At 40.4% G+C, this 27,967-nt stretch overlaps 1 protein-coding gene across 1 annotated transcript in view; it reads right to left on the bottom strand.

Annotated features, from left to right (window-relative positions):
* NRIP3 (nuclear receptor interacting protein 3) overlaps window positions 1-26,989 on the bottom strand; it is a 41,926-nt gene extending 14,937 nt beyond the window's left edge. The window contains exons 1-7 of the mRNA XM_006885599.1: window positions 26,944-26,989; window positions 26,349-26,509; window positions 11,551-11,712; window positions 10,936-11,018; window positions 8,493-8,632; window positions 7,204-7,256; window positions 6,994-7,088 (exon numbers count right to left, since the gene is read on the bottom strand). Coding sequence (XP_006885661.1) covers window positions 6,994-7,088; window positions 7,204-7,256; window positions 8,493-8,632; window positions 10,936-11,018; window positions 11,551-11,712; window positions 26,349-26,509; window positions 26,944-26,989 — 740 coding nt within the window. The remainder of the gene's footprint in view (window positions 1-6,993; window positions 7,089-7,203; window positions 7,257-8,492; window positions 8,633-10,935; window positions 11,019-11,550; window positions 11,713-26,348; window positions 26,510-26,943) is intronic.
* Between the last annotated feature and the right edge of the window lie 978 nt (window positions 26,990-27,967).

Genomic DNA, 27,967 nt, shown 5'->3' with positions numbered 1-27,967 from the left:
AATGTCCATCAACAAGCAACTGGATTAAGAAATTGTGGTACATTCACATTATAGAACACTATGGAGCACTCAGGAGCAATGATTTTTAAAAATACTATATAATATGGGAAAGACTAGAGAGCATTATGCTGAATGAACTAACTGAGGGGCATAAGAACAAATTCTGTTTAAGACCATTATTGTAAAAACAGAGGATAACCTGTATATGTGTATGGATATCCAAAGGGGAGGGGGAAAGGGGGCTGAGGGTGGGGAAGAGGATAAGTCATAGGGTCACAGAGTTTGGTGGGTGGAGAGAGGTGGTGAGAATAACTCCCCAAAACAAGATACATAAATAAAATACAATATAAACTATGGGAAGACAAATTTCACACTAAATTATTTATATGAAACAAAATGCTGTATCAGCATATGAGGGAGGCATGTATATGAGTTGGAATTCACTCTGAAGCACTAAGGCAAACCTTAGATGTTTACAGGGGTAAGCACTAAGGCAAACCCTAAGTGTTTACAGGATTCTTGTATTTGCTAACCCCTCAAGCATAAGGTTTTGAATAGAAAGAGCTTAGCTTCATTTGCATAGAATTATCTTTGTGATTTGCTTCCTGGCAATTTTCAATAAAGGCACAGGGAAGTTGTGATATGTTTCAGTTGTTCAAGAACCGTTCACCTTCTGCTTTATCTCTTTTTACTTATTGTGTTCTGTTTCGTTATTAACACTTATTAATATACTTTGCCCTCAGTCTACAACAATAAACAAATTATTGTATGCAAAATAATAATAAAGATTCAGTCTTTTCTCTATTTTAGTCAGGGACCTGGAAGCCTCAGTCTTCCAGAATATACCACAACCTTTGAGTAAAGAAGACCCTGAAGAGGAGGGGAACTGTCACAATGTTTGACATCATGTGAGAGAGAAACAGAACCACCAGCAAATCATCACCAGACAAATGAGTATAAAATGAGACAAGGCATATTATAGTTTAGGATGCACTGATACGGAAGGAAGCAGCAGCAGGTGGCAAAGGAGTAAAAACTATACATACAGACTAGTTTGCCTCTGCTCCGAGTTCTTGAGAATAGGAGTTTGCAACCTTCAAAGCTGGGTTTAAAGCTCCTAATTTCAGTCCAAAGTAATGAGTCTGTGTTCAGAGTTTAATGGCTATGAGTCAACAAGATGCTGTATTTGATCCACAACTTTATTTAATAAATATACCCTAGAATCAAAGGATTTGGCATTGGAAATTACCTTGGAGGTCTTCCATCCACCCTTCCAACAATACAGAAAAATCCCTTAATACTTCTACAAATAATCATTTCACCTCTTAAAGTGAACTTAGAGTTGATTTCATTCATTGTGTTAAATGTTCTATAGGGAGTATTGGTGGCCTGGCCCATAGGGAACTGTGCAACCCACAAAAAGGTTGCACGTTTTTGGCAGTTCAAAGCCACCAGTAACTCTCAGGGGAGAAAGACAGGCAATCTCATACCACTTAAAAACCCAATGGAGGGTCTGCTATGAGTCAGTTTAACTTAATGGCAATGTGAAGGAGACAGAGACAGAGAGAGAAATGTTCTATTATGACACTGCTCTGAGTCTTAGCTTTCACTAATCAGAATATGTCTCTTCAACCTCAATGTATTTGCAATGCTTGCCTTACTAGAAAGAGAAATCATGTTATTAGACCTTTTCTGGATGTTCCACAAAGTCCATGTATGTCCCATCTTACAAATTACCCTCTTTACACACAGTATCCTTAATACTTCTACATAAATGATATAAGTAATCAACACTATTTTTGACATGAATGCTTCTTAATATTTCAAGTTTTCTCCCCCTGGGCAAGACAGACTTAAAAAAAACAATGTATTTTTAACTGTTAAAATGTAATTTTGTTTTATTCTGTCGAAATTATTATAAACCTTGACTCTATTGGTCATCACTTAAACGTCAGGTTAGGTTAAGATTTTTTACATTTTCCACATTTACAATAATTGGGTAAAAATACAAAAACCTTTTGAGGTAGAATGGTAGAACTACAGTAGAACTATAATTTTAGATTATTGTAACCACTGCCATAGTAAAGGGATGCTATTTAACTATACTATTTCAGTATTAAATGTAGCATTCCTTTTTCTTTTTTTTATTGACTGGAGTGAAAGTTTACAAAAGTGAATTGGGTTCCCATTCAACCATTCATACACATAGTTTCACATTCATTACAATCCATACAATGTGACTGCATGCTCTTCCCACTTCCCCATTAATCCTTGTGTCTATCCTTCCTGCATTTTGAATTTATCATTGGTCAAATGCTGCCCTTTTGATACTCCTCGGTTGATCCTAAGAAGGGAGTGCCTCCCTGGTATTACTGTTCAGCTGGTAGGCCTGTCCAATGCTTGGCTTCAAGCTGAGCCACAGGAGTAGGTTCTGTTCCAGGTTCAAAGGTGACTAATAGTCTTGGGGGTTCAGTCAGTCTCTATTGGACCAGTAAGCCTGGTCATGCTTATATGTTTTTGGGTTTGCTTCACATTTCCCACCCACCCTATCCAGGATCTTCGATTGTGAGCCTTTTTAGAGTGGTCAGCAGTGGTAACTGGGTACTAGTTCTGTGGAGGCTGATATTCAAGTGGTTCATTAGTCCTTTGGACTTTTTGTATGCATCTTTGCTTTTCTTCCCTCTTCTTTATCCTGGACAGGGAGAGACTTATAGTTGCACTTTAGATGGCCACTTTCAAGTTTTTAAGGCCCTCCCTGAAGTACGCTATAGAACACGGTCTCTCTGGACAGTGTTCTCTATGCCAACTGACCTAGGTATCCCATGAGATGGCCCTGAAGACCTCGGACTAACAACACATTCCCTCAGGGTTATCCATTATGATTAAGAAGTTTTTATTTGCTCTGCTATATACAGATATATTTATAGCATATATTAATAGGAATGTAGAAAATCTGCCAAACTTATGTATCATCATGGGTGTTTTGGTGTGTAAAGTTTAGTGTTAAAAATAGCTTTCCTAGCCACTGAATTTTAGTTTACCATGTGAATGGGTGGGAATATGTGAATAAGGTGTGTTAGTCAATTCACAAGGGGATTTGCTAGCCTTGCCATTACATTGAACAGATCCAGTAGCAGAAGATCTTCTCCACCAGCAAAGCAGAAGAGAATGTAGCACATCCTTCTTTGGGCCCAGAAATTCTTATGCTAGCTAGACCTACAGCAACAGCAGCCATGGCCGAAGCAGAGAACCAGAGACCCAACATGAAATGGAGCCGACCTTGGGACTGCTACCTCCCATGGCCAGAACCAGAGCTAAACTAAGAGCTTTGCCCAAGTTTGTTGGACAGCTGTGGGGAAGAGCCAATACTGCCAGGACTGTGAACTTTTAAACACTGGTCTTAAGTCAAGAAGGTCAGGGCTGAGGCACTCACAAGCACCTTTCAGAAGCTGTCCTGACTATTCTGCTGTTGTTGTGTACCATCAAGTTTGAACCAACCATAGCTGACCCTCCAGCAGGTTTTCAGAGGCAGTTAATCACACAGAAGGAGAATGAACACCCTTTCCCCACAGAGTAGCTGGTGGATTCGAACCATGTACCTTTGGAATTGCAGTGAAACATCTTGTGATTAGGCCACCAGAGCTCCCTATTCTGCTACTAACGTCAGTTATAGACTTCTGACCTTCCAGTGTGGTTTTATGTGGTCTGTGAGCTAATGCATCAGATTCTGGACCCAGGAAAGCAGTAAGATTGATGCTGGGATAAGTAAAAAGAGGTGAAGGAGTGTGAGGTACATGTATGACCTCCTGGGAATTGGTTTTGCATTGCTGATGTTGTTGACAAGGATAGCTCCCTTTGTGATGGTGGTAAAGGTCAGATACCACTGTCTCCATGTAGCACCTGCTCTTTTTACAGGTGTTAAAGATACTATTTAAAAGGTAATTAATCTGTAAAATACATTTATTTGGAATACTATACTGTGAGTCTAACTATATATTAAGGTTCATTCAGCCCTACCCCCCTCCCACACTGCTATTTGTTTGAACTAACTAGATGTTTCTTTTTCTAGAAATAATTACACTCACTAATTAGACTACCATAAAAGAATGCTCTCATTTGAGTGCCTATAACATACTAACCATTTAACGTGAATCTCATTTGACACTCTCAATACTGTTATAAATACTGTTATTATTTGTTTGATTGTAAAACTAAGGTCAGAAGGGTTCATTAACTTGTCAAAGGACTTACAACCAGTAAGAGGGAGATGAAAGGCTAATAACCACAAAGTACCTGAAGAATTAAAATCTTGGGTTCAGAAGATCTATTAGAGGAATACTGCTGCAATTAGGCTGTGCCTGGACTCCCTAACCTTCCAGGCTGAGGTGCTAACATAAAGACATTGACAGACAAATACACCGAGGGGCAAGATTTTATTTTATTGTCACATCAATCTCACAAATAAACCCAACACATCTAAGACAGAGTAAATTGCCAGTGTAAAAGCCTAGTAACAGAAGTAAGGAGGAGTCTAGTTCATCTCCTCAATGTTCCCAGCCTGGAAAAGTATCTCTACACACAGAGGGCAGCTGAGATACCAGGCAATCCATTGTATAGATACTTGGAGCTAAGGAATAGAAAACCATACTAGGGTAAGGAAATAGAAAAATCAGAAACTCACTCGTCAAGTAAGTCAGGCACAGAAATACCAAACGAGAAAAGCAATATATTTCAACTCCCTATACTAGAAATGGACATCTAATATGAACCGATACAGATACTGGCTCTCTAAGGTAACTCTTGCCATGGTATGTCTTCAGAATTAGGATCTGGGTGGCTACTTCCTTCATATCTGACCCACCACAAAGCCCCAGTTCGAGACATCAAAGAGAATTTTTAGGAGACTGGAAAACTGATACAGAATGGACCTCTTAGGCTTACCTTACCAGCCCCTCAAAAACAAACCCAGTGATTTCTCATTAATATCAAGGAGATATGGGCTATCACAGTAATCAACTTGGCAGCATTTATAGAAGTCAGTCTAATAAAAACTTCCTTAATTGCCTGCAGACATTTTAGGTACCTCTATAAGGAGCTCTTGTGGTATAGTGCATTCTATTCTGTGACAAAAATGACAGAGGTTCAAATACACTAGCTGCTCTGTGGGATAAAGATGGACTCTTAAGGAAATACCCACAGCTGGTTATTTTTCTGACTTTACCAAGCACTTCCAAGACTGAAAGGGGAGTGTCATTACCTGTGGCCTAAACTGATAACAAAAAAGAGGCTCCTGTGATATACTCAACACTTTGCAAAGTATAAAAAAAATATTGTGAAGTTAGAAAAAGTTTCTTTAAAAAAAAGTTTTCTTTTAACACTGCTTTTGGCTTGAACTTTGTTACCAACACAGAGCCCAGACAGTGTTCAATCTCTCAATTCCCCATTTGGAAAGTGATTACCAACCTCTCAGAAAGGATTCTCCTAGGTGAGCTCTGGTAGCCTAGTGGCAAGAAGCTGCACTGCAACTGCAAAGATACATGGTTCAAATCCACCAGATTCTCTGCTGAAGAAGGAGGAACAATCTCCTCCTGCACAGTCAGGTCTGATTTGATGGTACACCACACATAAGAAAAATAAAAAAAAAAGAAAGAAAGGTTTCTCCAGTAAGCCTCCCCAGCTGAGTCTAGCTACTCTAGATTTTTTAAAATTTCTTTTCCTTACTCTTGTTCCCAAACACATGAGATCTTGGATTTTGGGGATACAAACATGAGAAAACAATGTCCAGAATGTACTGAAGGCTTTGATCCTATCTTAGAAATTAATTTCTCTTCCTCCTCTGTTCCTCTACTCTTCTCCAAGAAGTTCAAAGTAATAAACCTTTCAGTTAGCTACATACTCTCAGGTTTCAAGCAGTAAGAGCTTAAATGTGACATTTCTGTGCACAAGATTTTAAAAGGTGTAGGAAGGAGATCCTCTAAAATCCATACCCAAAGCACATTTCCCCCTTACATATTCTTTTCTAAAGGTTTGAAAACAAATGAGGCAGTGGAGCAAAATCAATATAGCATGAATTGGAAGTTGGGCCTAAGTTTTAGGTTCCTTTCAGCCACTGGCTCAGCATACGAGGTTAGGCAATCTTCTTGCCTCTTTGGACCTTTAAATGAAACAACTGAACTGGATGATCTTTCTGTGTCTTTCAGATTCATACTTGTGTAAACAAAGATTGAATGAGAATAAATTCTGAGATGTTGGTCTCCAGTACCTCTTTGAAACAGCTGAAAGGAGGTAAAGATCAGTTTTCTGTTTATCATACAGTTAGCTACTGGAAAAGAAGCAAGTGTGTCTATGTAGAAATAAAACCTGGCAGCCCCTAAACTTGACTAATAAAAGCAAATTCTTGGAGGAAGCAGACAAATAGGCCATAAGTGAGACTTGGCAGTGTCAAAAGGTCTATAAATTAAGTAATCCAAGGAGTAAAAAAACAATGGCTATAACCAGACAAGATCTCTAAGTACAGACTATAGTCTAGAGAGATCTGGGTAAGGAGATGCCCCTGGAGCTTCTATTAGAGGGTAGGACTTGGTCCACAGCAAGTTGCTACTGCATTTGGTACTACAATCTGTGAACTTAGTGAATGCAAATTGTGCAGACACACTGCAGGTTGTAGTTATGCTTCTGAAGTGCTGAAATGAGAAAGAAATATCAGAAGAAATGATACCACTGTTAAAAAGGTTAGACTGAACACAATTTTTGTTTAAAACCTATTCATCTTCCCCACTGTACTGTGTGATAGCAACACTGCTCATTCTTAACTGTGGGCCAGAGTTTTGTGAAACGGTAAACTGGGAGAAGGGATTGGGGGGGGAGGTGTGGCTTGTAAAATTACTGGAGGTCAAAGGCAGGACACAATCCCATATCCTTTTAGATATTCACCAGTTTCACCCAGCTAATGACAGATGGATCTGACTTGACCTGACCCATCTAGCTACTCACTTGTCTTCATTCAAAGCAACTGTCTCCACAAAAGGGATTTCTTCTTTGTCTGTTTTGCCCATGACAAGTCGGTGCTTATCCAGATTAATGATACACTGAAAGACAAAGGATACTCACTGGTCCCTGTTAGTGATTCCATTATGATGTCTCATGTAAGGAGACCTCTGTTTCAGAGAAGAAAATCCAAAGGGAAAAAATAATCAATCCTACCTTCAAGGATCGGAGTGTCTGGAGACCAAGGGACAAATTTTTCTCACTGTCTTCTAAGAGAAAATAATAAAAATAAGCTGCACAAATTTCCATGCCGATTTAAAGTCAGCCTGACTGCCATTAGGTTACAATCTTCATCCATCCATCTACACACCCAATAAATATCTGTGGCATATCTCTTGTATTAAATAATTTTCTCATATCATATAGTAAAAAGACAGAAGATCCAGGATTCAAACCTAGCTCTACCTTTTTTTATTTGTTTGGCGGGTTTTTTTTTTGTTGTTGTTGTTTTTTTTAATTTATTATTAATTTCAATGAAAATTTACAGAGACTTTGGATTTCCATTCATTCACTGTTACACTTTTCTCCCCTCCCAACCCGTCTTCCTAATACACTACCCGCTTGGAAAAGTAAAAGAAAAATTCTTTCATTGTTTTACAATCCCTCCCCCCAGGTCTACTCCACTATACAGCCTTCGCTCTGGACTCCTGTCATGACAAAAATACCTAATAATTTTCCCTCTTAAACAGTTTTCTCCCTCGTCTGTTTCAATGCAGTATACATTATTGAACCTATCATTCTCAGTCTCCTCCCAACCCCGAGGTCAGTCCTGCTTTACAACAGTGGCACCATGCAGTATTTGTCCTTTTGTGACTGAGACACTTCACTCAGCATAATGTCTTCCAGGGTCACCCATTTTGAATAATATTGCATGAGTTCCTTGTTTTTCAATGCAGCATATATACCACAGCTTCTCTATCCATTCGTTTGTTGATGGGCATCTATCTAGGTTGTTTCCAACTCCTTGCTATTGTGAACAAAGCCGCGATAAACATGGATGTGCACAGCTCTACCTTTTTAACTCTAAAGGAAAAGGAGTTTTAGATAAAACCCAGTAATTTAGAGTAATCTTATGCAGAATGCACAATACAGAGATATTGGGAAACTACCACAGGATTGGTGAAGATCTTGCCTCTATATTCAACTAGCTCATGGAATTCTCTCAGGGATTATTTTTACCTGGACACAAAAATATGTATTTCTTGTCCCTTCAATTTCTCCTGAGTTATATACTCCTTTTCCTAAGTGATCCTCAACATGTACTGAATGTAACCAAGAGTCTGCCTGATACTTTAAAGGAAAAGTAACTGAGAAAAGGACTGTAATACTAGAAAGTAGTAACCTGAATCTTTGAAAAGCCAGTATTTCTGGCATGAGATCCCTTGAGAGATGAATGCAGGAGAAAAGTTTACCTTAGGTGTCTACAGGTCCCCAGTTTTACTCACCAACCACAGCTGCTGGACAGTCCAGGTGGAGGGAGCCCAGGGTGAGCACTAGGTGCTCGATCTGGCCCACTACTTTGAGATGTCGGGGTAGAGAAAGCTTCTCCCCTTCATGCTTATGAGATCTCACATGCTCCTTGAGCCTGCATCAGAGAGGAAGATACTAGAGTCTCCTTGGCAGAGGTTTCTGGTAGACTTTGGCAATACCTACCTTCTGAATAACCTACAAATGGAATTCTCCAGAAGTGTATTTGGATAAATTTACATAAAAATATCCATTCTTTCATAACTTTGTCCCAAATATACTAGGGGGATATTAAAAAAAAACACACAAAACAACAATCAAGACATAGATCCTATTACTTAATAAAGCTTTTATACAATGAGAGAGCCTGTTGGCCTAGTGGATAAAAAGTAATACTACCAAGCCAAAGGTGGGTGATTTTAATCTGTGGCCCTCAGGCCTGGTTTTAATTGGTTTTGGTCAAACATTCGTCTAAGTGGTATAGCACTTGTCTGTCCATTTGCTATACAGAGGTAACTCTTGGCTGTGGTGATGCTAAACACTGTCACACTGATGTGTGAAATGTGATAATGGCTATCCATGGACAGTGTTTGGTGGAGCTCTCTGATTAAAAGAAGGTTGGAAGCAGGAGTGGCATCCACTTCCGAAATGGCTTGCCTCTGGAAACTCTATGAGCTTGGAGAAACAATGAAGGTTATACAAGTGTTCAGGTCTTTCGTTCACAGGGTCACTATGAGTTGTCTACGACTCAATGACACTTTACAACAACAACAACAACAACAACATAAACACTACCTGTATTGGTGAAAGGAGAGAGTTCTCAGAGTATTCTATTCTGCACCCTAACATCCCCATGAAGCTGTTTAGTTAACATGTCTTTTCTACCCATAACAGATCTGAGAGAAGGCAGATTAAGTCACAGATTTGGAAGATACTTTGTTCAATATCTAATTTCTCTTTATTCTTTTTATGTCAGTCTATCCTCACCAGTTTTTCTTGGGTTATAAAGTCAGTTGGACAGGTATATATTTGGTAACTTCACTGATACTGGTGTCAGCAAGAAATATCCTGGAGAAAGTTCTAATTAATGTAACTTGCCTGTGTAGTGCAAAAAAGAAAGAAATAGTACCAGGTTTTTCACAAAGTTATGTAAGTTGATTGGAATGACTAGCATGTGAGCTATCATGGGTTGGTAGATAAATACTTAATTATGGACTTTTGTGCCAATACTTCTGCTTTCTTCTATTTCCTATCCTTTTTATCCATGTAAAAGAAAATAATTGCCATTTTATAGATGGTTATTAATTCCTCTGGAATCATGGCAGTCTGCTTCCTAATTATGCACCACTATAATTATTGGTCTTTTTTGAACCATCACATTGCACTATAGCTTATCTATTCACATAAAAAGATTCCAGAATCTTCCCACAAGAGCACCTGTGCCCTGAACTCCCGTGTGAACCTAAATATCAATATTAAAAATCTACAGATAAATGCAAAGAGTCATGATGCGGTTGAGGGTTGAGATAAAAAGGAATAGAGTTCACTGATTATACAAGTCAAAATTTATGCAAACGTATGTAAGAATATGGATAACTTAGACATAGCTCAGATGGCTGCTGTATCTACAATAGTACTTATTGTACTTTAGAGATTTCACCTGGAAAACGGTTTATTATAATTAGGGCTAGAGATGTAGGAAAAGATGTTGGGTTGATCTTTATGATTCTGGAGTAGATCCTAAAGCTCTTCTAGTATTTTGAAAGAAAGAGTAAGAAGGAAAGTGGGGAAAGTACAAATAGAGAAACAAGGAGGTAAGATAGGAAATGTCTTTCCCTTAATAAAAGAGGGAGAACCCAAATCTACTTGCTAGTGAACTGAAATTATTCAATCCCTCTGAGGAGTAGCAGTAAGATCTAATTTGATATATTTTTCATATAGGAGAAACTATTGGTTAATTAGATCTAGCAGCAATTGCAGCCCCAATGCCAGTTATGATGTGTGTTTCTGGGGATAGGAAGAGTGCAGTAGGCTCCAGAGACTCTGTATATCACTGCTTTAATCATCTCAGGTACATCAACAGTACAGCTCCTTCTAATTTGCTGTCTGAAATATACAGCAGTGCTCATATTAAGCCAGGCATATCATACTCTGTCATTCCAGGGTGAGAAACTGCTGCTCAAAACTCAATAGGTGGAAGTTAATGTAAAGCCTGGGTCTTGTCTGACATACTGATTTCTACAGCTGCCTGACAACCCATAATTCCTCTCCTCTACTAAGGATATTCTGACTCCAGCTAAAATTTTGAGTTCATATTTTCCTTAGAGCCTCTGTGGAGATCTTCATCATCTGTAATCATAAAATGGATTAACAAAGTGTGCATTCAGATCTGACTTTCACCAAGCACAAATGGCTACTTACCCCAATCTGTCCACACAGGCTGAAGAGATGAGATTATACTGACAGCCTGTGTCTACCAAGGCTTTCACATCCTTTCCAGCACACTGTGGAGAAGAGATACACTTTTCAAAAGGAGCCAGAGCAGCAAAGGGAAAGGGAGAGCCAGATAGCAAGCAGCAGCTGTCATGCAAAAGACAGGGTTATGGGTTAGTGCCCAGTCTTATCTTCATCCACTGCTGAGTCTTTCCTTCAGTGGCTCTTTCCTGCTGACACAAGAACCCAAAGACTTTTGAGTGTTTTATCCCACAAGCCAAAAAGCTTTAAATATTTTCAGTCACCACATATCTCTTTTTTTTTGTTGTTGTTGTACCACATATCTCTTAAAAAATCTGATGAGTTTATTTTTCTCATAAAGATGCACATGCATAAAACATGCATTCAAGTGTTGCATGGAGTATCTTTACATATATTTCTCTATATATTTATGAATATATTTAAATATATTTATGAATATATTTAAAATATATTTATTAATTTCATTATAAGCCCCACAATGCTACATATTTGGAAGTGGTCACAGAGAGCTCCCATATCCTACTTCCTAGAAAATCTCAAAGATAACCACAGAAAAACTACCTGGCAAGAAACTAAAATCATGTCATCATCTTCCAGCTTCTTCAGATTCTCAGACTTAGTCTGATTGAGTCTGTTGGTCTTAGAACCCCAGGGGACACGGCTGCTTCGGAGCTTGGACAGGTTCGTCTCCATCAGACGTCTCTGCAGAATGTTATGAGGTTGCTTGAAGGATAGAAAGCAAAGAATTTTTAGTGAAGCAGAGAACACTACCCTCCTTTCTCACTGACCCCTGGTGTCACAGAAATAATGAAGGAGCCTTACATAACTGAGCTGTTATTCTTCCTTCACGTAGAGGGTTCACTAGTATTGTCAGAATAGGTATATAAACAAATTTGCAATGAACGAAAGAACAAATAAAGGATACTGGGAAAAGTGAATAGTCAATGTACTCTATGGCTAAAGAGAAATAGTTAACCTTATGATACAGAATCCTTAAGCCGGCTGTCTCCACTCCCCTTACATGGACACTACAGAGGAAAAGCAGCATTGTTCTACGTAGAATACACGGTGTCTTTATCTTCCCAAGTGACTTTAAATCAGTTCTTTACAGAAATGGTAGCTCATTCTCACAGACTAAAGAAACATATCTAGCTATGGTAATTAAAAGTTCCTTTCATTTCTATTTCAAGTCTTACTGTCACAGTCTTATTTCTTGGATCTGGTCTGCATATACCATTGTGTCCTGGCTTTCCAGTAGGCTGAGTCATCACTGGGACTAGAGTAGAGTGAGAAGACAGGAATTCACACCTTTTGACCCACCCTATTAGGAAACAGACTTTGGAATCTGGCAGAACCCACAAGAATCATCCTCACTGGTATGCCCTGGACTCAACCACTGGTTTCTGCCATATTGCCCCTCCTTTTCGACAAGCCATGGCGGAGGGGAAAGAAACAAAAAGGAACATTAAAAAGGTCCAAGAAACAGGGATGCATATCTATATTGGTGCCAAGATACCTAATATTAGGAAGCAGACTAAGAATTCAAGTATGTTCTCTGGCAAAGTTTTAGAGAGTTTCTTGGACTGATAGATCCATATTCTACTGTTTCTGCTCAATTGGTCACCAGAAAGCATAGGCTAACAATTGAAAACAAGTAAATTTTAGTTGATAAATGTCCATTGCAAAAATATGATCTCCAGTTTACAATAAAAAAATTTCTCCAAGGATAGAATCTAATAACCTCTAGTGTCTACCTAACATATACCAGATGGCATTTTAATTCTATATGGGAGAGAATCACTCTCAGACGTCTAGAGCCTAGAACATTCCCTGGGGAGTGCACAGAAATGGAGAAAGTCTTCATTATCTGCCACTTCACAGATTTCTATAGAAGAATGAGATCAGACCATGAGTCACTGTAACCCTGCTGAAGTGAAGAAATGGGAGTCCCAAAAATACACTGATTGTTGGCAAAGCAGCTTTTAAATTAGTATTCTTTAGAAGTAGAGTGGAGGAAGACATTTATAAATAAAATGAGACAATCTTCATTTTTTAAGATATTAGAGGAAGCATAAACTTTGTCAGATTTCCTGATGCTACACTAGAATGTCTTACTCTTCACAAGAAACAGATTTTCGTTCATTATTCTTTCTAAACTCTGTCACCAATAAGTCTAAGTACATTCCTAGCTGAAACCAGACTAAACCAAGGTATTTATTTCTGTTAGCCTTCCTTTTTATTTGTTCAGCTTTTCCATGCATATGAAACAAGACAATAGCTTGGATGAGGTGTGCCTGATCCAAAAGAGGAAAAAAAGTTTAAAATAAGATCAAGGAAGAATTGATGTATTTGAATTATTGTGTTGGAAAAGAATACAGAACATATCATGCACTGCCACAAGAAAACTTGCCTTGAAAGAAGTACTTCCAGAATACTCCTTAGAATGGAGAATGGTGAGGCTCTGTTTTGCTTACAGGTTATCAGGAGGAATCAATCCTAAAACACATCAAATTTTGTCAATGAGGTAGAAGACTCTCAACAAGATGAATTTACACAGTAGTTGCAAAGTGGGCTTACACATAGCAACAACTGTGAAGATGACCCAGGACCAGTGTATCCTTCTCCTGTGTAAGGAGTCACTAAGAGTCAGAACTAACTCAGGGACACCTGACAATAACAATGTCAGGTTATCCTGTTAGCAGCTTAGCACAACTGCCCCACTTTCTGCATTTTAAACAGTACGTACTGACCTGCAGATACCTGCATTTGTAGTATAAATGTTCCACAATTTAACTATTTCCTATAGTAAGGAAAGCTTCCATAATTTTTGCAACTAAGAACAATATTATAATAAATGCAACTCTACTTTCCTTGAAACTCTTCACTGGCTTCTAAAATCATGTATATCTATCTCTCATTTGTTTCTTCTGCTCATTCTTCAACACTAGTGTTCTTGCTGCTTTATCCTGGATCATTTTCTTACTCGATTATGTTCTCTAGGCAACATTATCTACTTTCAGTGCACAAATTTCTACCTTTACAATAATAACTATCTCTCACTTTTGAGTTACAGTATAGATCCAACTGCCTATTTTAAATTCTCTTCTCAACTCAGACATCTCACAGGCCCTTTACACTTGACTTGTCTCAGTTACTTTCTCTTTTGTTTTATGTGTTGGTTAGTAAAACTCCTCATTCTTAACACTTCTCATTTTTCCTTCCCATTTCTACTGCTACTGCTAAATTAAAGCCATCTCCTACAACATGATTTTCCTCATCCCAGCAGAAGCTGTCTTACTACTCACTGTAGTGGTGAGCTTGTCCCGAATTATAATAATCCCAGAAGTTCAACCTGGTTTAGAAGAGGCCATAGCACCAAGGATATCATTGCTGATGTCAGATGGATTCTAGTTGGAAGCAGAGAATATTAAAAGAATGTCTACCTGTGCTTTACTGATTATGCAAAGGCATTTGGCTGTGTGGATCATAACAAACTATGGCTAACATTGAGAAGAATGAGAATCCCAGAACACTCAATTGTGCTTATAAGAAATCTCCACCTAGGACAAGAAGCTGTGGTGCCAACAGAGCAAGGGAACACTGCATGGTTTAAGATCAAGAAAAGTGTGTGTTAGGATTGTATCCTTATTTCTGTACCTATTGGCAACACCATGACAGATGGAGAAGAGAGTGAGGTTGTAAACAATTTCACCTTGCTCGGCTCCACAATCAACATTCTTGACACAAGCAGTCAAGAAATCAAAAGACAAATTGCACTGCAGAAATCAGGGACCTCTCCAAAGTGCTAACAAGCAATAATGTCAGGATAGAGACTAAGATGTGCCCAAACTAGGCCATGGTCTTAGCAATTACTTGCTATGCATCAGAGCTGGACAATGAATGACTAAGGATGACAGAAGAATGGACGCTTTTGAGTTGTGGTGCTGGAGAAGAGTACTGAACATCTCATGGACTGCTAAGAGAATAAACAGGTCTATCTTACAGAGAGTGAAACCAAGTTTCTCCTTGGAGGCAAGGATTTTGAAGCTCCATCTCATATACTTTGGGCATATGGCCAGGAGGGACTAATCCTTGGATAAGGACATCAGGCTTGCAAGGGTGGAGGGACAGCACAAGAGAGAAAGACCCTGGATGAGAAGGACTGACACAGAGACTGGGGTAATGGGGGTTGGTGTATCAGAGTCAGTGATAATTGGCTCAGGATAGAGCAGGGTTCAGGGCTATTATACACAGGGTTGCTATGAGTTGCAGATGACTTGATGGCACATACAACAAAAACAACATTCAATCTGTATGCTGTGCATATCCTTCAAGAAGCTTAACTTTATGACGAATATGGCACCAAGATTGGAGGAAGACTCATCAACACCTATGTTATGCAGATGACACACCCTTGCTTGCTGAAAGCAAGGAGACACATGCTGAGAAGATAAAGGATTACAGGTTTCAAGATGTAATGTATTACATCTTAACATCAAGAAGACAAAAATCTTCACCAATAGGCCAACATTAAACATCATGAGAGATGGAGAAAAGACTGAAATTGTCAGCAAGTTTATCCTCCTTGGATCCTAAGTCATACCAGCTGTCAGGTCAGGAGACATATAGCACTGGGAAGTCTGCTGTAAGGGACCTCTCCAAAGTCCCGAAGAGCAGTGTTGTCAGTAAGGTGCACCTGCTTTAGGCTATGTCCTTCCAGTCACTATACATCTGAGATCTGGGCAATGAATAGCTATGACAGAAGAAGCATTGAAGCCTTTGTGTTATGGTGAGGGGGAAGAGTACTGAATGCCAGGGACTGCTGAAAGAACAGATATGCCCTGTTGAAGATGCAAGGAGTGTGTACCCTGGAGGCAAGAATGGTGAAGCTGTACCTCTTATACTCTGCGCATGCTATTAGGAGAGACTATTCCCTGGAGATGGGCATTATGCTTGTAAAGGTAGAGTCAGCAAAGGAGAGGAAGACCGTCAGTGAGATAGTGTGATACAGTGACTGCAGCAATGGGCTCAAGTGTGCTGGAGATGATAAGGATGGCGCAGGACAAACAAGATTCAAGATCTGTTTTTCACAGGGTTGATATGAACTGTACATGACTGGACAGTACCTAACAACAACAACAACACATCTCCACAACTGCTGTGTTTGAGATCACTATTGAAGCCATTGTATAAATTAACTTTATTCAGAATCATTTTCTATTTATTCTCTTCCAACTATGATGTCCTTTTCCAAGGACTAGTCTTTCAAGAAGCATTCCAGATATAATTCTTCTAAGAAAGATTTCTTAATTCATCCGACAATCTATAATGCAACAGACTAAAACTCAAACTCATTGCTATAGAGTCAGAACTGACTCATCGCTGACCCTCCATTGAGTTTTCTTGGCTCTAAGTAATATGTGAGATCTTCTATATTTTTCCCTGAACCACTGGAGAGGTGTGGCCTTTGAGTCAGCAGCAAAACTCTCTACAGAGTACATCACCAGAACTCCCCTTCTGACAATCCACAGTACCCTCAATATTCTTCCCCAACACCATAACTCAAAGGCATAAATTCTTCTTTAGGCATCCATGTTCATTGTCCAGCTCTCACACACACAAGTGACTGAACATGCCACTTTGTTGCATCTTTTAACTAATTCCAGTATTTTCTTTCCTCCTTTTTTTTTTTTTAGGGTGTATATTCCACTTCTTTTATTTTTTTAGATTTTACACTAGTTTATTTACAAAATTCAAATACATTGTTTTCGAGAACAGATTCTTTCATTTTACTTCTTTTGAAGGCTGTAGTCTTTAATCTTCATTAATAAGAGCTTCTAGTCTCCTTCACTTTCAGCAAGAAAGGCTGTGTCATCTCCATATTGCAGGTTGGTTTGTTCTGGGTTTTTTTTTTAGGATTTCTAGTCATTCATTGTTGCACTTTCCTCCCTACCCACCTCTCCCCCTTAATTCACTCTTCTCCTTGAAAAGAAAAAAACTCTTTCATTGTTATGCAATCCTTCCCCTCAAGTACACTCCACTAAGCAGCCTTCCCTCTGGACTTCTGTAATGACAAGAATACCCATTCATATGTCCCTTTTAAACAGTTCTCTCCCTCATCTGTTTCAATGTAATATACAGAATTCCTCCACTCCTTTTCTGTCTTCCCTCAACCCTCATTTCAGCCCCATTTTACAAGAGTGGCCTATGCAATATTTGACCTTTTGTGACTGAGATAATTCAGTTAGTACAATGTCCTCCAGGGTCATCCATTTTTTTCCCTTATTTTTCAATGCTGCATAGTATTCCATTGTGTGAATATACCACAGCTTCTCTATCCATTCATTTGTTGATGGGCACTTGGGTTGTTTCAAGGTCTTTGCTACTGCAAACAAAGCCACAATAAACATGGATGTGCATATATCTGCTTGGGTGGTGGTTATGGTTTCTTTAGGGTAAATTCCCAGTAGTGGAATTGCTGGGTCAAATGGTATTTCTATTTCCAACTTTTTGAGAAAGTGCTATACAGCCTTCCATAGTGGTTACACCATTTTACACTGCCACAACAGTGAATAAGGGTTCTAGTTCTCCACAAACTCTCCAGCATCTGATGTTTGCTGTTAAGTTTTGCTATTCTTACTGGCGTGAGATGATATCTCATAGTTGTATTGATTTGCATCTCTCTCAGAACTAGGGATTTTGAATATTTCTTCATGTGTTTGTCATCTGAATGTCTTCTTTAGTGAAGTGTCTGTTCATATCCTGTGCCCATTTTTCAGTTGGGTTATTTACCTTTATCTTGTTGTAGTGCTCAAGTATTTTATAAATTCTAGACATAAGTCACTTGTCTGACATGCCTTTACTAAATATTTTTTCCCAATCTGTGGCTTCCCTTTTTATTTACCCTGTTGGAGAAGTTTTTGGATGTGCATAGTGATTTGATTCTTAGAAGATCCCATTCATCTATTTTATCCTCTCCTGGTTGTAGATTTTCCAGGTTGCTTGGAAGACTATTTTTATTGTGGATTAGGACTTCTAGAGTTCTTCCAAGCTTTTCTTTAATGAAGTTTTAGTCCTAGGACCATGATCCACTTTGAATTCGTTTTTGTGTATGGAGTGAGGTGTGGAGCTTGCTTGGGTTTTCTGCAGATAGTTTTCCAATTTTGCCACCACCATTTGTTAAAAAGGGTGTTGTTTCCCCACTTAGTTGATTTCATCTCCTTGTCAAAAATCAGTTGACCATAGGTAGATGGGCTGACTTCTGGATTCTCAATTCTATGCCACTGATCTACGTGTCTGTCATTGTATCAGTACCACGCCATCTTGACCACCACGGCAGTGTAGGATTTGAAATCAGGGAGTGAGATTCTACCTACCTTCTTTCTCTTTTTAAGGAGTGTTTTGCTTTCTGGACCTCTTTCCATTCCAAATGAAATTGGAGACTGCCTCTTCCATCTCGTTGAAGAATGGAATTGGTATTTGTATGGGGATTGCACTGAATATGTAAATTGCCTTTGGTAGTATTATCATTTTCATAATATTGAGTCATCCTATCCATGAGCAAGGGATATTCTTCCACCTCTCCAGTTCTCTTTTTGTTTCTTATGTTTTGTAATTTTCTTTGAACAGATCCTTTGTTCTTCTGGTTAGGTTTACTCCTAAGTATTTATTTAATCTTGTGATTAGCTATTGAGAAGGGTATTGTTTTTCTCAGCTCCAGTTCTGTATTCTCTTTTTACTATAAAGAAATCCACTTGATTTTTGCGTGATGATCTTGTATCCTGCCACTTTGCTGAATTGGTCAACTATGTTCAGTAGTTTTCTTGTTGAGTCTTTAGGGTTTTCTAAGTAAACTATCATATCATCTGCAGTGTGATAATCTTACCTCCTCTTTTCCAATTTTGATACTTCTTATTTCCTTCTCTTGCCTTATTGCTATCACTAAGATTTCCAATGCAATATTGAATAGGAGAGGTGAAAGTGGGCATCCTTGCCTAGTTCCTGTTCTCAAGGGGAATGCCTTTAATCTGTCTCCACTGAGAAAATGTTGGCTCTTGGGTTTGTGTATATACTTTTTACTATGTTGAAGAAATTCCCCTCTAATCTTATTTTGTTGGGTGTTTTAATCAGGAAAGGGTGTTGGATTTTGTCAAAGGCCTTTTCTGCATCAATTGATAGGCTCGTGTGGTTCTTGTTCTTTGCTTTATTAATGTGATGAATTACATTGATTGTTTTTCCTATGTTGAACCATCCTTGCATAACTGTTATGAATCCCACTTGGTCATAGTGAATTATTTTTTTTCAGTGTCACTGGATTCTATTGGCCAGGATTTTACTCAGGATTTTTGCATCTATGTTCAAGAGAGATATTGGCCTATAGTTTTCTATTTTGGTGGTATCCATATTACAGGTTAATGAATTTACCCTCAATCCTGATGTTGCATTCTTCTTGATACAGTCTAGCTTGTTTATAGTCTCAGATAGTTTATTAGCATTGTTGTTGTCGTTATGTGCCATGAGTCACTTGTGACTCATTGCGACTTTATGTACAATAGCCCTGAAACCTGCTCTATCCTGTGCCAACCTTACTGTCTCTGACACACCTACTCTCCTTACCCAAGTCACCCCAGATGGAGGAAATCAATCCATCTCATCAAGGGTCTTCTTTTCTTGCTCTGTCCCTCCACCCTTCAAAGCATGATACGCCTCTCCAAGGAATGGTCCCTCCTTGCAATATGCCCAAGATATGTCAAACAAGTCTCAGGATCCTTGCCTCCAAGGAGCTGCCTGGTTTCACGCTCTCCAGTATGAAACTCTTTGTTCTCCTAGCAGTCCATGGTGTCTATTCAGTCCTTTTCTCCAGCACCATAGCTCAAAGGAATTGATTCTCTTTCTATTATCCTGCATTGTCCAGCTTTCTGATGCACAGCAAGCAAATGCAAAGACTATGGTTTGGATCAGGTGCATCTTAGTCTCCAGACTGATGCTGTTGCTCTTCAGTGCTCTGGAGAGGTCCCTGACAGCAGACCTTCCCAATGCAATAAATCTTTTGATTTCCTGGCTGCTGGTACCAACGGTGCTGATTGTGGAGCCAAGCTAGTTTTAGTTCAATCTCAATCTCTTCACCATCTATCATAATCCTGCCAATTGGCCTGGTGGTGGTAATCTTTATTTTCATGATGTTGAGCTTCAATCCATATTGAAGGCTACAGTCCTCGATCTTCTGCAGCAAGCACTTCAGGTCCTTCTCAGTTTCAGCAAGCAGGGTTGTGTCATCTGCATAATGCAGGTTGTTGATAAGTCTTCCTCCAATGCTGATGCCACATTTCTCCTAATAGAGCCCAGCCTCCTGGAGGATCTGTTCTGCATATAGATTGAATCAATATGGTAAAAGGATACGATATTGACTCTTATCTTTCCAGATTTTAAACACAGTATCGTTTCTGTTCTGATCAAACAACTGTCTCTTTGTTTATGTAGAGGTTCTATACAATCACAGGAATGTGTTCTGTAATTCTTATTCTTTTCAGAAGTAGATCCTCATTCCTAGTCTGTTTCAGCTCAGAAGCGTCACTGAAATCTGTCAACCATGGGAGACCTTGATGATATATGAAATATCAGTGGCAAAACTTACAACATTACAGCAACACACAAACCACCACAATGAAAAAAACCTGACAGATGACTAAACCCTCAATTCAGCACTCAAGGTCTTCAACAAACTATTCTCCACCTTCCTCTTATATATTGATCTTTTCATAAAGTCTTTCTACTGCTGACTCTGAGCCTCATTTTTCTCTAAATCTCACTTTCCTTTTAAGGTTTGCAATCAAATGTCCTATTCACTTTTGACATTCTGTGTTACATCTTTTCTAACAAACTTACACACTCTTGTGATTCCTTTCTTTTCCTCATCTCCCATTCCAAACATCATTGCTGGTTCCTCCAAAACATATTTGGAATCAGTTTACAACTTCCTATCTTTACCAACTCCAATTAATTCAACCAACCATCATTTCTTATCAGCGTTGAAAAAAAACATCGATTTTCTTTTGACTCTTCTTTATTCCTTCTCTATTCTATTCTCAATAAACTTGGCTCAGGATAGAACAGGGTTCAGAGCTGTTGTACATAGAATGGCTATGAATCGCAAGTTACTTGATGGCACATAACAACAACATTTTATTCTCTGCATAGCAACCAGAGTGATTTAAAAAAAAGGTCATATAATATACTTTCTTACTTAAATCTTGGCAGTAGCTTCCCATGATTTTTAAAACAAAACTAAAAGCTCTTATGATGGTCTTGATCCATGTCTGCTTCTGCAGTCACAAATGGTTTGGCTTGTACAAGTGAAAATATTTCCTATCTGGTACTTTACAGATGAAGTTTGCCAATCCCTTATTTAGAACAATGGTTAAAAGCATATGTTCTGAAGTTAGACAGAGTTGAGTTTAAATTAGCTAAGTATTTTGTGAAGATGAAATAAGATTAACTACTTAAGTATTTAACACTATCAGATTAGGGTAATAACTCAAGTAATAGTAACTACATCAAGAAAACAAAGATTCTCACCACTGGGCCAATTGGCAGCACCACGATAGATGGAGAAGAGATGGAGGTTGTTAACAATTTCAGCTTGCTCAGCTCAACTCTTTGCATCAACAATCAGGAACTCCAAAGACAAATTACACTGGGAAAATCTGCTCTCATGGACCCCTCCAGAGTAATAGGAAGCAATATTAGTCTAGAGACTAAGGTCTAGTCCAGGCCATGGTCTTAGCAATTAATTACTTGCTATGCATCAGAGCTGGACAATGCCTAAGAAAAACAGAAGAAGAATTGATACCTTCAAGTTGTGGTGCTGGAGAAGAGTCTTGAACATACAATGGACTGCCAAAAAAACCCAAACAGGTCTATTTTGGCAAGGGTGAAACCAAGTTTTCCTTGGAAGCTAGGATTTTGAAACTCCATCTCTCATACATTGGGCATGTGTCAAGGAGGGAACAGTCCTTGGAAAAGGAGATTAGGCTTGGAGGGGTGGAGGGACAGCAAAAGAGAAGACGACTCTGGATGAGATGGATTGATACAGTAACTGGGACCATGGGGGTAGGTGTGTCAGAGTCAGTGAAACTGGCTGAGGATAAAGCAGGCTTTAGAGCTGTTGTATATAGGGTTACTATGAATGGCAGGCAACTGTATGGCACATAACAACAACAACATATGTATATACGTATAGTTTTAAATTCTCATACACAGCCTAATACAGAAGCATGATAGCATTCATTTTTATTTTCCCAGAAGATCTTGAAATTATGTTACTCCAATACTCATATACTGTCTGTGAATAAAGAAGGATTCTCAACTAACTCTCACTTTTTCAGCACTCTTACATCTCTAGGCATGGAGATGTAAAAGGGTATTAATATCAATGTCTTTTCTTCTCCCACTAGCTAAATATACAGTGCATAACCCATTCCATCCCATAGGAACATTAAATTGTCCTTAGGTTTGCAGTTACTTAAAAACATATGGGGATCTACTTAAGCCAGACTGTCACATTGCCCTAGGCTTTCTGTGTTCTGTCTTTTTGGTTTTGTCTTATGACCCATCAGACATGAAATTTCAACCTGAATGGCTTTATTCCTGATTTCTATCAACTTAGATTGCTGAGAGGAAATTGTCTCAATTGTCCATGGCAGGCTTTATTTTTGGAAGGAAAGATTTATACATGTATGGAGAATTGGACCAGCTAACAGTGAAATCTCACAGTGTTAAATGATCAAGAAAGAATAAAAAGAAATACACAGAATCACTATACTGAAAAGCATTAGTTGACACTGAAAAATTTCAGGCAGTGCCATATGAACAAGAGCCATTAGTATTGAAGGATGAAGTTCAAGTGGCACTGAAGGCACTGACAAAAACTAAACCTCAGGGATTGATGGGCTTTCAATTCACGTGTTTCAGATAAAAGATGCAGCCCTGCATGTGCTTCTCTGTCTACTATGCCAGGAAATTTGGAGGACAGCTCTATGGTCAACGATTGGAAGAGATCCATATTTGTTCCCATTCCCAAAAAAGGTGACAGAAATGCATGTGGACATTACCAAACCATATCATTAATACTATATGCAAGTGAAATATTGCTGAGGATCATTAAAAAATGGCGAGAACAGTACATTGACAGGGAACTGAAGACATTCAAGCAGGATTTAGAAGAGGCCATGACTCCAATGATATCACTGCAGTGTAAGGCGGATCTTGGCAAAAGGCAGAAAATACCAGAATGTCTATTTGTGTTTTACTGACTATGAAAAAACATTTGACTGTGTGGATTATAACAAACTACGGTTAACATTGAGAAGAATGGGAATCCCAGAATACTTAAGTGTGGTCATGAGAACTCTATACCTAGATCAAAAAGCTGTTGTTTATACTGAGCAAGGGAAGACTGCATGGTTTGTTTTGGTGGGTTGTCGATTTTTGTTTTGTTTTGTTATTTACTGCATGGTTTAAAATTAGAAAGGGTGTTCGTTATTCTGAGCAAGTAATTTGTGAACCTGGACTCTATGAAGAATATGGCAGCAAGTTTGGAGGAAGATTCGTCAGTAACCTTCATTATGCAGATGACACAACTTTGCTTGCTGAAAGTCAGGAGGATATGAAATGCTTGCTGTAGAAGATCAAGGACTACAGCCTTCAGATTACATATCAACCTCAAGAAAACAAAGGTCCTCACTATAGAACCAACAGTTAACATCATGATAGATGGAGAGAGAATCGAAGCATATTCATTTAGGGAACAGACTCATGTCTTTTTCTATTTCTTTGTTTCCAATAATCAGTGTCACACAGTGGCTAGCATAGAGTACATATGCACATGTTTTGTAAACTTGAATCTTAAATCTATTCCTTCTAGTCTTGTTGTAAATCCTCAGTGAGTATCCACCCACTTGGTTTTAAATCCCTCTAATCACAGGAAGTTCTGGTGACTTAGAGAAAGACCCTCAACCAGGTGCACTGACACACTGCAGTAACGGGTGTGAGTGGGTAAGAGATTGAGATACTGCCACACAATAGGACAGGGTTCACATCTGTTGTTCATAGAATCACTATGAGTCATACTCAGTGGCACCTAACAACGAAGGCATATATCTGGGCTTAGTTATTAATCTAATATGAATTAACCAATATAAGATTAAAGGATAAGCAAAATAAAAGAGCCAGACATAAGAAATAAGATCAATTTTCTACAGCAGACTTTGAAACAATCAAATCCACACAGGAATAGGGGAAAGGTACTTCTCTGGGGCCATGAGAACAAGACCACCTTTGATTGCCCATAGGAGTCCTTTGCCAATGCAAAAAAAGGTTGGCAGTCTGTTACTGAGAAACAGCCTGGTAAGGGATTCAGAAAACCCTGCACTCAAAGCTTTTAGCTGTATCTCAGACTGCCTTGATTTCTGTGACCCTTTGGAGCTCTTCCATTCAATCATTTGCACATTAAAGGTGTGAGAACAGTAATGATGAAGGAAAAGAAAGTGAGAAGTCTCATCAGAGCCTCACAGTCAACTGCTAGATGTCACATCTAAGGCAATACCCTACTTCTTAAGGATGCTTCCTCCCTGTAGCCTACTGCCTATCCTCTAACCTATCAGCTCCTGGGTAGCTCAACTGACACACAGAGAAGCCAAAAAAGCAAGGATTCTTCCTGTATAGGATGAAGTAGTATAATGAATCCTAGTAAAAGGATAGGATAGGGAACTTTGCCACATCCCAAGATGACCAAGTGTCCATTATATTTTAAATCCAATGTGAAAAGAACAAATGTTCCCCATTTTATTCCCCTCCTAATACTTCCCTCTTAACTAGTTCTTGAAGCTTCAGAAACTAGAATTATTTTGGCTTATAAATTAGATATAACTTGGACTGGATTTACTAAATAAATCTAGAGTACTTTAAAGTGAAAGACAGGAAGAAAAAGACAGAATTATGTCTCTTCGAGGAATATATTTAATTGTCTTGCTGTTCTGGGTTAGCATGAGTCAGACTATCTGTGGCCTGTGCATGGAAAAGAATTTTAAAAACAAAGTAAGATAACAGGGGTAGATATTCTCTGTACACATGTAATTGAATGTTTATGACAATGGGGAAATATGGTACTGGTATCTGTATGAGCTAATTTTCTATTTGTTCATTTTCTCTGTAAAGGAATATGATGCAGAAGTTCTGCTCTTCATTGTCACCTTGGGGCTGGAAATGGCCATTTCAGAGAAGCAGAGCTGACAAAAGTCCCTTAATTACATATTCTAAAAGCTAAAAACAAGAACAAACCAGAAACATAACAGAGCACTGGCTTCAACTATAAATTTAATTAACGTCTCATAATTTACTGCCCAGAAGAATAAAGTCAGTGTGAAGTTCAAGAAAACAAATTACCAAAAAACTCCAGATAAAACTATGAAATGAGAAAATAAATCTGGCCCAGCACCAGCACAGTGACTGAGGTCAAAGAATCAGATACAACTCCTTACACTGGTAACCCTTCATTCATTCATTCATTCCCACCGGATAGACAGCGTGGTCTTTGAGCTCAGGCCTCCAGTCCTAGGACTTGAGCTTATTAGAAGAACCCCCTAGTGCAACCCTGCGAGAAATAAAGACTGCGCCAGCTCCTCTCTTTGTCAGGGAGTAGGAGTAGCCCAGCCTCCTCCCTCCTTGGAGCTAGTAGGAGAGGAGAGAAGAATGATGAAGGGCTCATGGGGTCCAGGAAAGCTGCTTTTCAGCCCCTTCTCTTCTTTCCCTATCCAGGATGCAAAGACGAAAGTAAATACTATTAAAATCAAACTGAGAAGCAATTCTTTTTACCCCCATAGAGGGAAAATGGATTCAACAGAAGTGCCAAGAAGCCTCTCTGCCCACTTCTTCCTCTCCTTGTCACACCCGCTAAGAGTCACCTCTGTCTGGGTCACAGGAACGGCCTATGGGGTCTAGGGGGCAGCTGGTTCAAGCCCAAGGCGGCCAAGTTCGCTATTAATAATGAGAAGGAAAGGCGACCTGTGAGCAAGAGGGGAGGGCAGGGTCTCTTCCTTCTATCGACACAAGAGGTCATGAAGGGGAAGGAGTACGAACTAGGAAAGCCAAGAATGCTGAGGTCACCCGAAGTGGGGAGAGATCTTAGAATGAGAGGGATCCAAGACCGAGCCAGAGCCTGACCAGGGTCCGCAGCGGGTCAGGGCAGTGACTCAGTGAATGTGGCAAAGGGCGGGCTGGTCTGGGGTGCCGGCCGGGGGCCAGGCGCGAGCCTGCGACGCCGCGCGCGGGGGTCCCGAGGCGGCGCGGCCGCAGGGGCTCACCGTGTCCTTGGACGAGCCCAATTTCTTGAGGCCGTCCAGGGGCAGCAGGTCAGCGGAGTCCTTGTGGATGAACTGCACGGCCTGCTTCATCCGGCGCTGCTGCCGCAACGACGCCGCCTCCCGCATGTCGGTCTCCTTGCGGCCGCCCTCAGTGAGGAGCCCTGAGTAAAACATCGCTGAGGTGACGGCGGCCCGGCGGCCCCCAGGCTCCGGGACAGCCCGCGACTCTCAGCTTCGAGCTCCTCCGGCGCTGCGAGCCTCGCGCCGCGGATTTTATAGCCGAGCGTGACGTCATGCAGCAGCCAGTGTGCGCGCGGGAGGCGGGGCCGCGTCCCCGCCAAGCGCCTGGCTCCGCAGCGCCTCCCACCGGCTGCCCACCTATATGTCAGGCTGCTCCGCCCCGGGGATGGGCAAGCTAGAAAAGGGCGGCGTGGGCAAGGCTGACCTGGAGCGCGAGAGGTCCACTGCGCTGTCCTCACTCAGCGACGCCCTCCCGTTGCGGGTACCCTTCATCCTCTGGACGTAGATGGGGTGTGGGACCTGATGCCTGAGCGGCCTCTCCCTGCGCAGACACCGACGCCAGGTACCCACTCACCTGTCCACGCCGTAGCAGATCCCGGGATCACCGACAGCTGAGCCATACCCCCAGTTCTGTCGTCCAGAGCTGTGTGGCGTTCTTTCTCTGCGCAGCTTTGCAGATTCCCGCGGTGTGGCGTCCCCAACTCCGCGCCCCCTCCCGGAGCCCCTGCGCCTGCAGCCAGGACTCAGGAGGACCCGCGGCACATCCTGAACTTGGGAGAGCTCGGGATTTCTCCAACTTCAGGTCTGTCCCCACCCACTGGACCACGTGACTGGGAAGGGGGCAGCCCCTGCAGGTGAGCTGGAGTTGGCCCTCCCCGGGGTTCTCCTCTGGCGTCCTCTGCCAGCGCCGGACACCAGCTCTTTCGAGCCAGGAAAGCAGAGGGTGTGGCAAGGGCCCCTGACTTCCAGGGACTCACATGAGAGAGCATACCCTACCACTGCTTTACAGAAAACACCTGTCTTTCTCAGCTATGCTAGAATTTCTTATCAAGGGAGTCTTTCACTCATCTCTCCAACATCCTTCCAGGAGTGTTTCGAACCCATTACATTTTAGGGATGTGAACAGGTATCTTGAGCTCTAGCCTGGACATTGAATTTGTACAAACCACATTGCCATCCCGAGAATAATCAAGTTACAGCCTTGAGGGGGAAAGTATGGAAGATTCTGACTCGGGATGACTCGATGTGTGCAGAACAATTTCATAGGATTTTCAAGGTTTTGCTTTTTTAGTAAACATATGACTAGACCTGGTTTAGGAGGGGCCTCTGGTGGGTTTGCCTGGTAGTTTGCATTGTTGTTGTTGTTGTTATGTGCCGTCGAGTCGCCTGCGACTCATAGCGACCCTATGTACAACAGCCCTAAACTCCGCTCTGTCCTGTGCCAATCGCATTGTCTCTGACACTCCCATCCCAATTATCCCAGTCACTGAATCAATCCACCTCATAGAGGGCCTTCCTCTCCTGCGCTGTCCCTCCACCCTCCCAAGCATGATGTCCCTCTCCAAGGACCGGTCTCTCCTCACAACATGTCCAAAGTA

This window comes from Elephantulus edwardii, unplaced genomic scaffold (genome assembly GCF_000299155.1).
Source record: "Elephantulus edwardii isolate Elephantulus edwardi_28Jun2011 unplaced genomic scaffold, EleEdw1.0 scaffold00044, whole genome shotgun sequence".
Classification (NCBI taxonomy): Eukaryota; Metazoa; Chordata; class Mammalia; order Macroscelidea; family Macroscelididae; genus Elephantulus; species Elephantulus edwardii.
This window is presented reverse-complemented; position numbering and strand designations above follow the sequence as displayed.